A 15,136-nucleotide genomic window follows, 5' to 3' on the forward strand; every position below is an offset into this window, starting at 1 on the left:
TGTGTGTGTGTGTGTGTGTGTTCTCAGCTATCAAAGTAACAGCATCACATTCTTTTTTTCTTCTTCTCAGTATTTGAAAGGGATTTAGGATAAGATTTTTTTGGTCCCCCAGAGATAATTTCTTCTTTATCCATTTCACAAAAAAGTGTTGGGGGGAAAAAATACCGGAGATAATTGTCTGATTTTATTTAACAGACAGAAGCCAGATTTTTTTTCCCTAAAATATATTTGACTGCGCAGGTAATCTCCCCAAAATTAGCAGGAACAACAACGTACACACAGACAAACAAAAAAACACCAAACAGCACTAAGCTCTTAAAAAAAACCCACCACAACACCCAAAACATTTTTTTTTTTTTAATTGTGATCTTTCTTCTTCTTGATTTCCATCTTTTTATGGCCAGCTTATTTACAGGTCAAAGACCTTGTTCTGAGTGGTTTGTTATATAAATCAGTCGGGTGGCCCAATATCGGTCATCAAGTGTTTTTTTTTTTTTTTATCTCTGCTTTGAATATGGGGTCAGTTCCTCAGTTGGGTCTGTTGAAAGTTAGCATATCAACTGAAAAATGTGTGTGTGTGTGTGTTTCAGAGAGAGAGAGAGGAGGAGTGTGGGTGTCTGCATATGTGAATGTGAATAATATACCCTGTTCCCTTTCCTTCTTTTTTTTTTTTTCTCAGTGGACATCTATAGACTATTCTGAAGTCCTCAATGAACTAAATTAGTGTGATTTATAAAGAAACATTCATAGGGCATACATAATCACAATGCTGGCATAAAGGGTTATTGTATTGTTGAGTTAAAATCCTTGTTTTATTGATTGTTACTTTCTCCAGCTTCGAAAGATTGCTGACGTTTGTTTTTGTTTGTTTAAAAAAAAAAATGTACATGTAATAAGCAAATCCAAGAATATGATTTTTGACTCACTTGTGTAAACAAAGTGAGTATGTTTTAACCCGGTGTTCGGTTGTCTGTGTGTGTCTGTGTGTCTGTGGTAAACTTTAACATTGACATTTTCTCTGCAAATACTTTGTCAGTTGACATCAAATTAGGCATAAAAATAGGAAAAATTCAGTTCTTTCCAGTCATCTTGTTTAAAACAATATTGCATCTCTTGGATGGGCACAAAAAAATAAAAAATGAAGCCTAATTATATGCAAACTGCATTTACTGTTATATTTATATTTTTTGTATTCTCTAAACTTGGCACTTTGATCTGATATTCTGACCCAACAACAAGAGCAGTCATTATTGTCATTTTCTGTTCAAACAGGAACTTGTTTTGCTAAGCATGGAAGTTTTATTTATTTTGCATACGTTTTGGTGCAGATAGTAAAAAAGGGAAATTACTCTGTAATTAATGCTAGGGGAGTTAATTTGCTTTAAACTGATCTTTCTCATCTTAAACATTACATTTTGAAATTATACTCAATACATAAAACGCTTGGATTTTTTTTTTTTTTTAAAGCGTGTCACAAGTGAGTCTTGAAGGCCTTGCCTCTCTTGTTTATATTGCAATGCACAAATCAGTTCACGCATTATCACAAATTCATCACACTGTTTTCATTGACTAAAAGGAGGTTAAACTTTATCTTTTAAGAAATCAAAGGTGGACACCACGATATAGTCTTACTTGAATCTGACTGCATTTAATGATTTATGTGTAGACATAGTGTCTTTATCATTATCCTGATTACACTTTGTGTCCACAACTATCATATTTCCCCACCTACACTTATATTGATAACCCAACTTTTCAGTCCTAATTGAATGTCATCCACACAGGATTTGATACTGGGACTTTATTTCTTGATACCAATGGTGGATACCACTGTGTGACTAGGGCAACAATACAGATGGGGCATTCTGCATTTTCTTATTTTATTGTTGTTGTTGTTGTTTTTCTTATTTTAGTTTTTCAAATCACCATCATTTATGAATATAGCCAAAAGCCATTCAGCAAGTCTAAAGTGAGCTGATCTATGGTTCAGAGAATGGTTTTCATCCAGAAAAAGATAATGATCAAAGATAGTCATTAAAAGGTCACATTCATGACAATATTTATGGACAAAACCCAGGATATTTGAGGGTCGGTTTTATATATATATTTTTTAATATAGGTTTTTGTTCTTTTAAATCCAGTTGCTGCAGATTTAAAGCTCCCTAGCAAGGGTGGTGGGTTGCACACAGTGCAGACCTTTGAAGTTGAAGGGCAGAGTGAAGGTCACAGTTATCTGTGACCCTTCTTCTTCTCACGACTTTCACAGGCATGCACAACTCTGACCCAAAGGGAGACAGAACTTTTCAACACACACACACACACACACACACACACACACATGATAGAAGGCTATAGAAACGGAAAGAGGCAGATTTTAAGGTCAGACTTAAAAGAGCTGAGTAGGGATTTGACAAAGTAAAAGAGGAAGATTGTTCCAAGTGTAAGGCCCAGAGACAGAAAGAGTGAAGAAGAAATGTAGTGAAATAAGTTTGTGCATCAACATGTTGTTTTATTGTTTTAGACAGGATTATCACGTCATTTCCTGTTTTTGTTCACCTTCCCTCCAGCACTGCCATCACTCCCTCCCCATCCTGTCAGTCAATCTTACCCTCCCATTTACCTGTATGTATTTTGGTTATTATTCAAAGACTCAAAACTGCTTGGCACAAACTTAACTTGGTGTTGTAGAAATAGAATAACTGATATATCCACAGTTAACTTGTTCAAAAGCGAAGGTAAAAACTTTAAGCCATGGTGTCTGCTTGTTTGTTTGTTTGTGTGTGTGTGTGTGTGTGTGTTTTGCAATTGGCAGCATCTGCTCTGTGATGTGCTCATCAGAACTAAACCCTTCAAGAGCAGAGATAAAAAGTGGTGTCAGTGTGTGTCTTGCAGTGCAGATGGCATAATATACTGATCAAGACAAAACTCTTCAAGAACAGAAAATTAGAATTAAATACCTTCAGAGTGTGTGTGTGTGTGTGTGTGTGTGTGTGCATTTTTCAGTTAGCCAAGCATCTGCACTGGGATAAAGACTAAAACCTTAAAGAACAGAGATTGAAATACCTGTGATGTGTATGTTTTGCAGTTGGGAGCATTTATACCATGATCAAGTTGAAAAAAATACTTTCAAAATCAGTGGTTGAAATACCTGTGATGTCTGTGTTTTGCAGTTGGGAGCATCTACACTGTGATCAAGTTGAAAAAAGAAAAACTTTCACGAACAGTGGTTGAAATGCCTGTGTGTGTGTGTGTGTGTGTGTTGCAGTTGGGGGTATCTACACTGTGATCAAGACAAAAGCTCCAGTGACAGTCGAGGAATGGGGGGAGCAGTACTGCCTGATGGGGCCCTACAATGAGGCATGCGTGCGCACGGAGGTTGAGATTCTGGAACCGCACCACTATGTCTACAGGGACACCATCGCCACCATGAGGCAGGGGGGAATCAAGGTGAGCCCTCGGCAGGGCTTCTTGCCTGATGTCCGACTGTGACCATCAGAACTGCAGAGGAGGCAGCTGCTGTCTTGCCTATAGGGGCTAGAAATTGAATGTACTGGATTGTCATTTGCCCAATTTACATCCCCTCTCCCTCGGCCAAGAGGGCTTTCGGACACTACTCGGCATAGGGATGGTCCCCAAAAGCCAATAGCCCCCAAGGCTGCATACATCACATGTTTGTGTCTTAAAAAACTTGTTGTTTGTCAAACTTGTGCACACGTTCCTGCCTCTTAAAACTTGTAGTTTGTCAAACTTACGCACATGTTCCTGTGTTTTAAAACTTGTTGTTTGTCGAACTTGCATGATACACATTCATGTGTCTTAAAAAAAATTTTTTCAAACTTGAATAAACATTCCTTTGTCTTGCCACAGGTGTTTTTCGGTCGCTGGCTGATTGATGGGTACCCCAAGGTGATTCTCTTTGATATCGGCTCAGCTGCTTGGAAGCTGGACGAGTTCAAGCATCAGCTTTGGGAGCATGCTGGCATCGGCATCCCCTGGCATGACAGGGAGTCGAACGACGCTGTCATTTTCGGGGCCCTGGTGACATGGTTCATGTCGGAGGTGAGTAGTGGTGGGGAGGTCGAGGGGGTCACTGGGGTCAGGTCTCCACTTTCGCTGAACATGTTTTTTTTATGTGTGTTTTTTTCTTCTTCCCCACTTGTATATATAATCAAAGGGAAAGCGGCAGAATCAGGAAGGCATTGGATTTCTGATCCAGTTATTTTTTGCCAGTGATCAGTGATGGTGTTGTGTCCTTGTGAAAACCAGTTAACTACGAATTTCCTGACTCCATTCAGGTGTGAATGGGTGCTGACTTCAGTTAAAGAATGGTGGAAGGATATGAATTTCATTGCCGCTGTGGCCATGAAAGACTATGGAAGCTTTAACCTTTTTTTGTTGTTGTTTTTTTAAATGCATAATCACCCTCACGGTTTTCCAGTCATGGACAAAATGAAGGCGATAGGGCCAAAAATAGACATGTCATTCTAACACAAAGCAAAGAAGTCAGCTTTGGTTGGTCGCTTTTAACGGTAGAGAGGTCTTTGATGATATCATTTGTGCATAACAGTTGCAGCGCCATACTATCAGTCAAAACCCTTATAAATCTCTTTTTCATGATTTGGTATGTTCATGGGAAATTGGTGTAAACCACATGATACTCCTAATCAGGAATGTTCAGTTGAGGTGAGTTAATTTAAACTGAAAAATTGTTGTCACACTCATTGAATGTTTTGCAGCAAATTGTTTTTTTTCCTTCTCATACCAGTTCTTTCTCTCTTAATCATGTAATTATTGTCTGAAGTCGTAACCCCCACCCCCCCACCCCCCCCACACACATACACACCACCCCATTCCTCAGTCCCACCTTGCTTTTGTTTTTGGTTACTCAAAGCTTTGTGAGTATGGAGCATCCATTGAATGTTTTTCAGTCTTGGGTAATGTGCAGTGGTGTGCAAGGATGAACAAATGAACACCAACAACTTTCCTGTTTTTCAACGTTTGTGTAATATCTTTTCTTTTGGTGCCATATACTGTGGGTGGTAAAATGCAAACTTCCTCTTTTTTGGTGTTGTATACTTACCATGTCAAACTGATGCGTTGGAGTTTGACATGGTAAGTATATGACACCAAACAAAAAAGAAGTTTGCATTTTACTTCCTGTCAAACTCAGTCGCATCAGTTTGACATGCATTGGTTTGACTTGTTATGTAAAATTAACTGAACAGGAAGTATTAAACAAACTCTCCCATCTCCCCATGCAGAGTCCCAGGCTTTGACACAGGTCTGAGTCTGTATTGGTGTGTGCCTGAAATCTGATTGAATGACACAGGAAACAAATGATGAGCGCACAATGGTAGCCGTCAGTCGGCTCTACCCAGGTAGGCAGCCTGTTGTGCAAATGACCCTGTGTTTGTAAAATGCTTAGAGCTTGGTCTCGGACCGAGGATAGGCACAATATAAGTATCCATATCACTCATCATTCAAGCAACAGCCGTGGAGGAATGTTGTGAACAGTTCTTCTGTGTTGTGCCCCCAGTGACTCTTCACAGAGTTGAGGGAGGAGGAGGAGAAGAAGAAGATGATGCAGAGACGCCAACTGTTACAATTTCACCGTATTTTGTTTCGCTCTACTGTAGTTTGTTTCGATGTTACGCCAACACCAAAATGGTTCCAAGGAGTTCATTTTTCAACTACATAGCATGGCCACATGCTTTCCTGTCGTAACATTACCCAGGCGCTCTAGACCTGTTGATCAAGAGGTTAGGGCAGTCACTACTAACCTTTATCTCACGTAATGATGCTCAGCTAATTGCATGCGTGTTTACTTTGAAACAGCATTGAGTGGCTTGATCGTTTGCCCTGAACAAGAGAGAATGTGGCGAAATCAAACTGCGTCTCGGTCAAACAGCGTCTGTGCCCGTTTGCTGATGTGGCTCGGAGTCCAAGTGTTCCTATCAAATTCAGAATGTTCCTACCGAATTTCCTGATTGTTTCTACGAACACTTGACAGGGGTTGGCATCTCTGATGATGTGTTGTGGCTGTGTGTTTGCAGTTCATCAAGAACCTGCCGGGTGACCCTGTGGTGATCAACCACTTTCACGAGTGGCTGGCCGGGGCGGGGCTGATCCTGGAGCGGCTGAAGCAGCTGAATGTCAGCCTCATCTTCACCACCCACGCCACCCTGCTGGGCCGCTACCTGTGTGCCGGCAGTGCGGACTTCTACAACAACCTGGGCAAGGTAGCGTTTGGGGTTGTGTTGGTGATAGTGTATGTGTTGGTTTGTGTGTGTGTGTGTTTCTGTATGTATACAACACTACAACATGCGTGTGTGTGTATGTGTTTCTGTATGTATACAACACTACAACATTGTGTGTGTGTGTGTTTCTGTATGAATACAACACTACAACATGTGTGTGTGTGTGTGTGTTTCTGTATGTGTACAACGCTACAACATGTGTGTTTTCAGGAATGTTCCAATGAAATTGAAGGGGTTTTTTTGTGTGTATATGTGTCACACATGTCCACTGTTTCTGAATAACCATTTTTTATTTGTTACAGTATAACATAAACATTAATGACCATTCTAGGTGTTTCGGCTGTGGATCCTGTGTTACAGAAAAAGAAAAAAAAGAAACATAAAAAAGAACAACAAATTTTAAAATTAACCATCTGCGGAAGAGCCAAAGTTACAAGAAAGCGTCGTCACAAATAAATATGTGAGACTGATGAAGAAGAAGGAGGAGAGCAAGCTTTGCTGTGAAAAACAACAAAGACAAAATCCACAGCTACCAGATCTTAGGATAGGATAGAGTACAGTGAACTGAAATTGTGGTAATGAAAAGGGAAGACTCTAGTTTTCACACTCTCTGCAAGTGCTATTCTCCATCAGTCATGGTGGCTGTGATGATTGTCATCATTACATTGTATCCAAAAACAAAAACAAAAAAGAAAGAAAATATATATTTATGAAAATCTTGAAATAATCAGTTAGGTTTTTTTTTCATCATTTTATTCCTGATGGTAATATTTTGTGGTGGGCATGTATAACAGTTTGTGGCACTGCATTGTGTATTGGACTGCTGTGTGTTTTCAGGAATGTTCCTGCTAAATTTACTAAATTAAAGTGATCTTTCGTGTGTGTGTGTTTGTACGTGTTGTACTGCTGTGTGTGTGTAACATTTCTTTTTTTCCAGGAATTCTTCTAATAAAATTTCTTTTTTTTAGTGTATTGAACTGCTGTTTTCCAGGAATTATTTTACTATATATTTAAAACAATTTTTTTAAAATGTGTGATACTGCCTTTTTTTTTTGCCTTTTTTTTCAGGAATGTTCTTACTAAATTGAAGGTTGCTTTTTGTGTGTGTTTGTGTGTCTGGGTGTGTTGGACTGCTGTTTGTGTTTACAGAAATGTTCTTACTAAATTGAACTTTGTGTGTGTGTGTGTGTATGTGTGTGTGTGTGTATGTACATACCGTAAAGTTCGGTCTATTGAGCGCACTGGTATATAAGCCGCACCCACTAAATTTTGGAAGAAGTTGAACTTTATACATACATAAGCCGCACTGGCTTATAAGCCGCACTTATTTCCGGTACCGGAACACATACTGATACTACAGAAAAGCTGTCAGTACTGTAGGTTATGAAATAAACACAAGCGGGAACAACACAAAGAAAAGCAAGCGAAAATACTGCTAGTGCCACAAAAAAATAATGAATAAACACAATTAAAATAAGATCCATAATTTAGGGATAGTCACATTTATTCAACGTCATCCTGCTCACTGAATCCACTGAAATCTTCGTCTTCAGTGTCTGAGTTGAAGAGAACCAGCACAGCTTCCTCCACCATCTTGTCATTGACTTCAGCCTCGCTTTCACTTCATGAACATGAAGGTGGAGGTCGCTGCTGGTTCATTGCTTGCACTGTCATCTGCTAGGTCGATCGCCTTCAATGTGAAGGCTGCATCATAGGCATAACGTCGCGTTTTTGGCATGATAAGGGTGTACACTTGAGCGGAGTAGAATTGAATGTTGATCTGAAGGCTTTAATGTGTGCGGATTTGATTTATAAAACGTGAACAGTTAGCACACTATCCTGAAGCTCATCCAAAAATTCATGGACAGAAATCATGATTTTGGTGAGTTGAAGGGCAGCTAAGAATAGATGAGAACGTGACACTCCAGGGATTGTTAAAATCCTCAAATAAGCTGCATCATTGTATAAGCCGCAGAGGTTGAAGCTGGAGTAAAAAGTCACAGCTTATAGACCGAACTTTACGGTATGTGGTTCTGCTCTGTGTGTGTGTGTATATGTGTGTGTGCATGTTTTTTTTGTGTGTGTGTGTGACTTATGTGTATTTTGAGGAATTTTCCTACTAAATTGTGATGTTCTCAGTACTGACTGGTCAACTCAACTTTCAAGATGCCATGCTTGTAGACAGACACACACACACACACACACACACACACACACACACACACACACACACACACACACACCTCAGTTTCTGAACGTGCTTACAGAAAACAAAACAACAGATTAAAAAGAAAGGATGAGAGAAGTGATTAGTTTCAAATCAAAGTGTGTGATTCAGTTGGTATTGTTGATAGGTTTACGACTTTGCATGTCAGTTGAATTCAGGGTTTGGATGGGTTTGTTTTTTTGTTGTTGTTTTTTGTTTTGTTTTTTGTCCTTTGCACAGACAGGAAGGAAGTGGTGGTCTCCTAGTCTTAGGAGTAGAACAGACACAGAGACAAGCAGAAAAGGAGGGGAGGAGAAAAAAAGAAGAGAAAACTAAATTTTAAAAAGTTCCCTTCAGTCAGAATAGGCCTCCACTTTGACCTTTCATCTCGTTATTTTCTTCAGGTAATCAGTGGCTGAGTTGGTATGGTTTCCCAACAGGTCACCACTTCAAAATTTTAGTTTGCTGTGATTTCTTTAATGAACAGCATATTCACTCCAAAACTTGTGACAACCAAGAGGATATTGGAATCTTGGTCAGTGTGCAAAAATTGTAGATTGATGAGTCAAGGAATGTGTAAAATAATGTGAAAGTATATACAGGCAGATTGACAAAACAAGTTCTATACTTGCCACTTGGGGTGTTTCAGTGTGCACGTCACCCATGTATGCACACACACACGTATGCATGCACTCGCTCTCACACACACACACACAAACACAGGGGAAATGAATAGCGAATGTCTGTTTCTCCACCATTCACTATCCTCACACCCCCATTTCTCTCTCCCTCCGTCAGTCTCTGTTCATCTCTGATGATAACCAGTATTTACATTTTCTCTTTCTTCTCCCTTAGGAATTGAGTGTGAACATTCTGTTCTTGTGAAATAATGATTCTGTTTGCTTAGCCAAGTTTTTTTTTTTCAGAGTAATTCTCTACGAGATGCTTTCCCCTTGGGATGAAAAAAATCCCAACAAAACATCAATTAAGGAAACTTCTTCTTCCTCTTCTTCTTCTGCGTTCACTCGTATGCACACGAGTGGGCTTTTACGTGTATGACCGTTTTTACCCTGCCATGTAGGCAGCCATACTCCGTTTTCGGGGGTGTGCATGCTGGGTATGTTCTTGTTTCCATAACCCACCGAATGCTGACATGGATTACAGGATCTTTAACGTGCATATTTGATCTTCTGCTTGCATATACGCATGAAGGGGGTTCAGGCACTAGCAGGTCTGCACATATGTTGACCTGGGAGATCGTAAAAATCTCCACCCTTTACCCACCAGGCGCCGTCACCGTGATTCGAACCCGGGACCCTCAGATTGACAGTCCAACGCTTTAACCACTCGGCTATTGCGCCCGTCAATTAAGGAAACATTTTCAGGTCTTTGAGGATTCCCTGTGGACCCCACAGCTTGCCAATTTTGCAAATGCCCCAGTTTCATCTATGAAGAAGTTGCTGTCTAAGATGGTAAAATGTATTGATTTTGATATCCCTGCTGATACTAACATGCTACGACCGCAGTGCTAGGATAACCGCAGAAAATCTGAATGACAAATGCTGCTTGGCCATCTGCAAACTGCCAGGTCATATTTATTCTGCCCTGTTTGAATGAATGGTAGTTTGTTCAGATCCGTCTGAATGTTAATGAGTTGTTTAATTAATTTCCTGTACCAAACAGCAGACAGCATGGGTGGAAATAGGCATTAAGCATTGACTGTTACGTTGGCTTAAAAAAAAAACATAACAAAACACACATCAAATAATGTCAATAAGTGATGATAATAGCAACATTTTCATTTTTGTGTCTCTGAAGTCACTGTGGTTTTAATAATGTAGAGGAAATCTGCATAGAGGTCATTCAAAACAGTTCAGATAGATTACTGTGCATGAAATAAAGAATGCTCTCTCAAAGGGCTCTCGCCCTTTTTTTTTTTTAATGGAACCCTATTTAAATGACATTCTGGAAACTATGTAAACAAAATATTTATTAAAGTCCCATACCCCTCTTTAATTTTCTTCTTTTGTAAAACTATTTGCTGAGGGTGGGGTGTGATGTTTAAAGGTTTAATTTCTAACACAGAAATATTTTCAGGTTTGCTAATGCTTATTTGTTGTTACATGACTTGGCATGCACTGAAGAGAAGTGAAACAACTCTGACCATGCCTATTTATATGTTGCTTAAAAAAAAATTGTAACCTTCCCACCCCCTATGACCTATTTATAGGGATGCATAAAAGATTTGTCTGTCTGAGCTAAGCAAGACTGTGTTTCTTAACCCTTCAAAATAATATTTATCACACTGACCATTCCCAATGTCTTCTTGGTTTTGAGGAAAATTGAAGCGGATTGGATAGACATGATACCTGAATGGTTAAAGCATAGAACTTGCAGTGAGAAGGCCCTGGGTTCAAGCCTGGTATCAGTGCCTTGTGGGTAAGGGGAGTAGATTTTTTTTTTTTTTTTTTTCCAATTTCCAAGGTCAACAATTGTGCCGACAGACCTGCTAGTGCCCCAGTCCCATCTGTGTGTGCACACCTGCGAGAGGTCAAATTGGCACATTCAAAATCTTGTAATCTATCTCCCTTTTGTGAAGGGTTTAGAAACAAAAAAACATACCCAGTCTTCACAAGCTGGAAAATGGAGTATGGCTGCCCACACAATAGTCGCACACGCAAAACCACGCTTGTAATAGGAGTGACCATGGGAGTGGTAGCCCAGGAATGTGGGAATAAATAAATGGATCTGTCGGTTAATTAAGCAGTTACAGCAAAATCATTTCACATTGTGGCAAGTCTCTGATAGCTCAGAAAAGCAGCCATTGGCTAACATTGGTATTGAGGTGGTTTACCATTTGAAAGTTATAAGGATTGGGGGGGTTGAATCTGAAGGAGGGCCATTCTCTCCACCCACACTTGACCTTGTCATATATGGAGAAAAGGTGGGGGGTAAGGCATTATGAACATGATTTGATGACAAGACCAGAGCTTGTTTGGCTTTATTGATCAGTGCTGTGGTCAGTTGATTCATTGAGCGGTACAGGCAAACTTTGAGGCACCCTGGGCTTTTTGAACAAGAATCAGAGCATATCCACGTGGCTGTGTGGGTGTGCATGTACATGCATGGCTCTCCTTATGCCTCAGGCTGCATGGATGCTTGTTTGATTATGAGTAAAATGGAGGAGAGAGAGAAAGTGTGTGATTGAATTTGGTGTGTGTTAAAGAGAGGAGGGGACTCTCTGTGGTGTGTGTGTGTGTGTGTGCCAGATTGGTTGCCTCATGGGTGTAGATATGTATATGGTATGTGTGTGTGTTTGCATGCACATTCACACGAGCATGTTGCGTGTTTATGTGGTCAGATGTGTGAATATGTGTGCACAGAATGTATAAATATGTGAGTATGGAGACGGAGAAAATTGGAGGAGGTGGGGAGGGGGGTAGGGGGGGGGGGGCACATGTATGTTTGTGTCTGCACATGGTGCATACATACAACTGTGTACATGCATGCATGTTTGTTTCTCTTGTCTGTGCGGACCTACACGCAGGAATGTGTGCAGACATACATAAATTAATACATGAGTAAGCATCTTTCTTAACCTTCCACCTGTGTATGTTCTTCACCAGTTTAACCTGGACAAGGAGGCCGGGGACCGACAGATCTACCACCGCTACTGCATGGAGAGGGCGGCCGTGCACTGCGCCCATGCCTTCACCACTGTGTCTGAGATCACCGGCACTGAGTCGGAGTTCCTCTTGAAACGCAAACCTGGTGAGGGAGGGAGGCCACAGTGCTTTTCTTGATCTCTGCTGTGCACTTTTGTGTTTGAAGTATGGCTTTGACAGTGCACTCAGCTGATGTAGGGCTGGTCCACAGAAACTGCAGTGCAGTTGCACTGATGGGGTACAAAGTATTAAAGCAGTTAGTTCTTCTTGGTTATTGCCTCAGGTTCAAGGCAGTGTGTGTGTGTGTGTGTGAGATGATTGACTGGAGAGAGTAGAGTTGGGGTGAGGGAGTGAGTGGTAGTGTGGTTAAAACTTAAGAAAGATTGCTGATTATTACCCTTTTTACCCCTTATGTCCAATACTTTATTTAATTATTTCGGAAATTTCTTGGGAGTTATATAAATTAAAGCTGCTTCTTTCATCCTTGTATAAGTTGTAACTGTGATTGTTCTCATCTTTGTTGTTTGCTAAGGTTTTTCTATATTATGTGTGCTGGAGTGTAAGAGTTGTACTGAGAGTATATGCTACTTTATGGGTCTCGTAAATTGTGCTTTTATGATATAAATGATTGTGCTTTTTCATCAGGGTTTTTTGTTTTTGTTTTTTTGCTCTTTCATATGTTTCTATTTCATCCTATGTGTTGATTCAAATCTTTTTTTAAGTATTGCATTTGTAAAATGCTTAGATATAAAATGCTGAGATATGCTTGGATAGGGCTTTGTTTCTGCTTGTATCATAACTCTGTGTAAAAATAAATCATTTTCATTCTTTCTCTCTCTCTCTCTCCCTCTCTGTCTTTCTCTCTCACTCACACGCATGCACGCTGATAGAGAGAAAGTGGCTCTGGCACCGGCACCAGCATAATTTCAAGAACCTGTTTTGTTCCAGATGTGATCACACCCAATGGTCTGAATGTGGTGAAGTTCAGCGCCCTCCATGAATTCCAGAACCTTCATGCCATCAACAAAGAGAAACTGAACGACTTTGTCCGAGGGCATTTCTATGGGTAAAGACTTCACTATTGTCTTTATTGCTTTTAAAAAAAACAAGAATAAGAATTTCTTTATGATTCGGTTTCAGTTAGTTTGTAAGGATGGTCAAGATTGTATTGTTTCAATCATTTTCCCTTTATGTATCTTTCATATTTATTGTATTTTAATGTATTTCCTTACCTGTTTATTCTATTTGTCTTGTTGTTTTATGCACACCTAAAATAAGCTCTCTTCTTCTTCTTCTGTGTTATGTTTTAATGTATTATCTTACCTGTTTATTCTATATGTTTATTTTATTTCTTTTTAGACTGTTTTATACACGCCTATAATAGGCTCTCTTCTTCTTCTTTGTGGGCAGCAACTCCCACGTTCACTTGTATATGTGAAAGAGGGCTTTTACATGTTCATGAATGACTTGTTTTTAACCTACCACGTAGGCAGGCAATCATTCTGGTTTGCGGGGTGTGCATACTGGGTATGTTCTTGTTTCCTGAGTTTCCGTTTCGGAAGGAAAATTGCAGTATGGTTAAGATGCTTATTTGCTAATGCAGTGTCCAGTAGGGTCTGGGTTCAAATCCCCTCCCAAGTGTGAATGGGAAATCAAACTGGACGTCTAGCCATTTGGATAAGACAGTAAACTGAGGAACCGTTTGCAGCACACACACTCAGTGCACTGAAAAAGAACCTGTGGCAGCAGAAGTGTGGTCATCTGGCAAAAATCTGTAGAAGAAATCCACTCTGATAGATACACAAATATATACATATACATGAACATCAAGGCTTGACTAGGACGTTGGGTTATGCTGCTGGTCAGGCATCTGCCCAGCAGATGTGTAGCATATATGGATTTGTCTGATGGCAGTGACGTCTCCTTGAGAAACTGAAACTTATTGTTTCTTGACAGCGCATGGGGTTTTCTTTGGTGGATAGAGAAGTTGGGAGCTTCCTTTCCAGTCTGTTGCTGTTTAAATGTGAATGTTAAATGAAAGTGACCGGCTTTTTTTCTTTCTTTTTTTTTAATTTTTTTTTAGGGAATATAGAAATATACATTTTAATCTGGAATCTGTAGCAGATGAGTCATTACACAAGCTGAGATGCTAAGTGGCTGTGATGGTCTGCTTCAGGCACTACGATTTCGACCTGGACAAGACGCTGTACTTCTTCACTGCAGGACGTTACGAGTTCTCCAACAAGGGGGCAGATATGTTCATCGAGTCACTAGCTCGCCTTAACCACTACATGAAGGTGGGTTTTCCACTGGGTCTCTCCTCTCTGGTGCAATTGTGTTGTTACGAAAGAAATGTAGGGGTGGTTTATGGGCGTAAGTGCATAAACAAAATGAGTCTGTATAATAATCTCTGTGTGCATGTGTGGGTGTGGGTGTGTGTGTGTGCAGTTGGTATACATTTTCTCAGGTATACTTTGTCAGTACTGAATTTGGATTATAAATAGAAATTTTAAAAAAATCTACCCACACATACCAGTTGTAGGAGTGATTTCCTGATGTAAATATGTAAATGTGTTTCCAGATTGTGAACTTCTTTTTTTTTATTTTTTTTTTAGCCTCTGTATCCACAAGATTTTCATGCGTCAGTCTGGGTTCATTGTCAGTGTAGCAGCCTATTTGTATGCCCATTGGTTTTTGCCCTTGGGTCAAATCTGGCTAGCCCCACTTAATCCAGGGTCCATGTAGACTAGCCTGGAATGACCCCAGAGGGTAAAGTTTAACAGGTCAGAACTGACCCTCCCCCATACCCCTGTTTGGATTTTATATGACTTGGATTGATGTATAGAAGTACTGTTGATACCTGTTCTCCCCTCCAGACCCCCACCCCCACCCCCACACCCCCAACCCCGGTTCCTATACGCATTTTTTATTTCAGCGCATACAAAACTCTGCCGACTCGTCCTCAGAAAGAAAAGATCTGAGCACATCACTCCTCTTTTGCAACATCT

The 15,136-nt window shown here is 40.2% G+C and overlaps 1 protein-coding gene across 1 annotated transcript in view; it reads left to right on the forward strand.

The window, feature by feature from the left end:
* LOC143286964 (glycogen [starch] synthase-like) overlaps positions 1 to 15,136 on the forward strand; it is a 35,524-nt gene that overhangs the window by 6,127 nt on the left and 14,261 nt on the right. The window contains exons 2-7 of the mRNA XM_076594948.1: positions 3,266 to 3,447; positions 3,868 to 4,059; positions 6,054 to 6,239; positions 12,090 to 12,234; positions 13,077 to 13,194; positions 14,305 to 14,425. Of these exons, the coding sequence (XP_076451063.1) occupies positions 3,266 to 3,447; positions 3,868 to 4,059; positions 6,054 to 6,239; positions 12,090 to 12,234; positions 13,077 to 13,194; positions 14,305 to 14,425 (944 nt within the window). The remainder of the gene's footprint in view (positions 1 to 3,265; positions 3,448 to 3,867; positions 4,060 to 6,053; positions 6,240 to 12,089; positions 12,235 to 13,076; positions 13,195 to 14,304; positions 14,426 to 15,136) is intronic.

Source organism: Babylonia areolata, chromosome 10 (genome assembly GCF_041734735.1).
Source record: "Babylonia areolata isolate BAREFJ2019XMU chromosome 10, ASM4173473v1, whole genome shotgun sequence".
Classification (NCBI taxonomy): domain Eukaryota; kingdom Metazoa; phylum Mollusca; class Gastropoda; order Neogastropoda; family Buccinidae; genus Babylonia; species Babylonia areolata.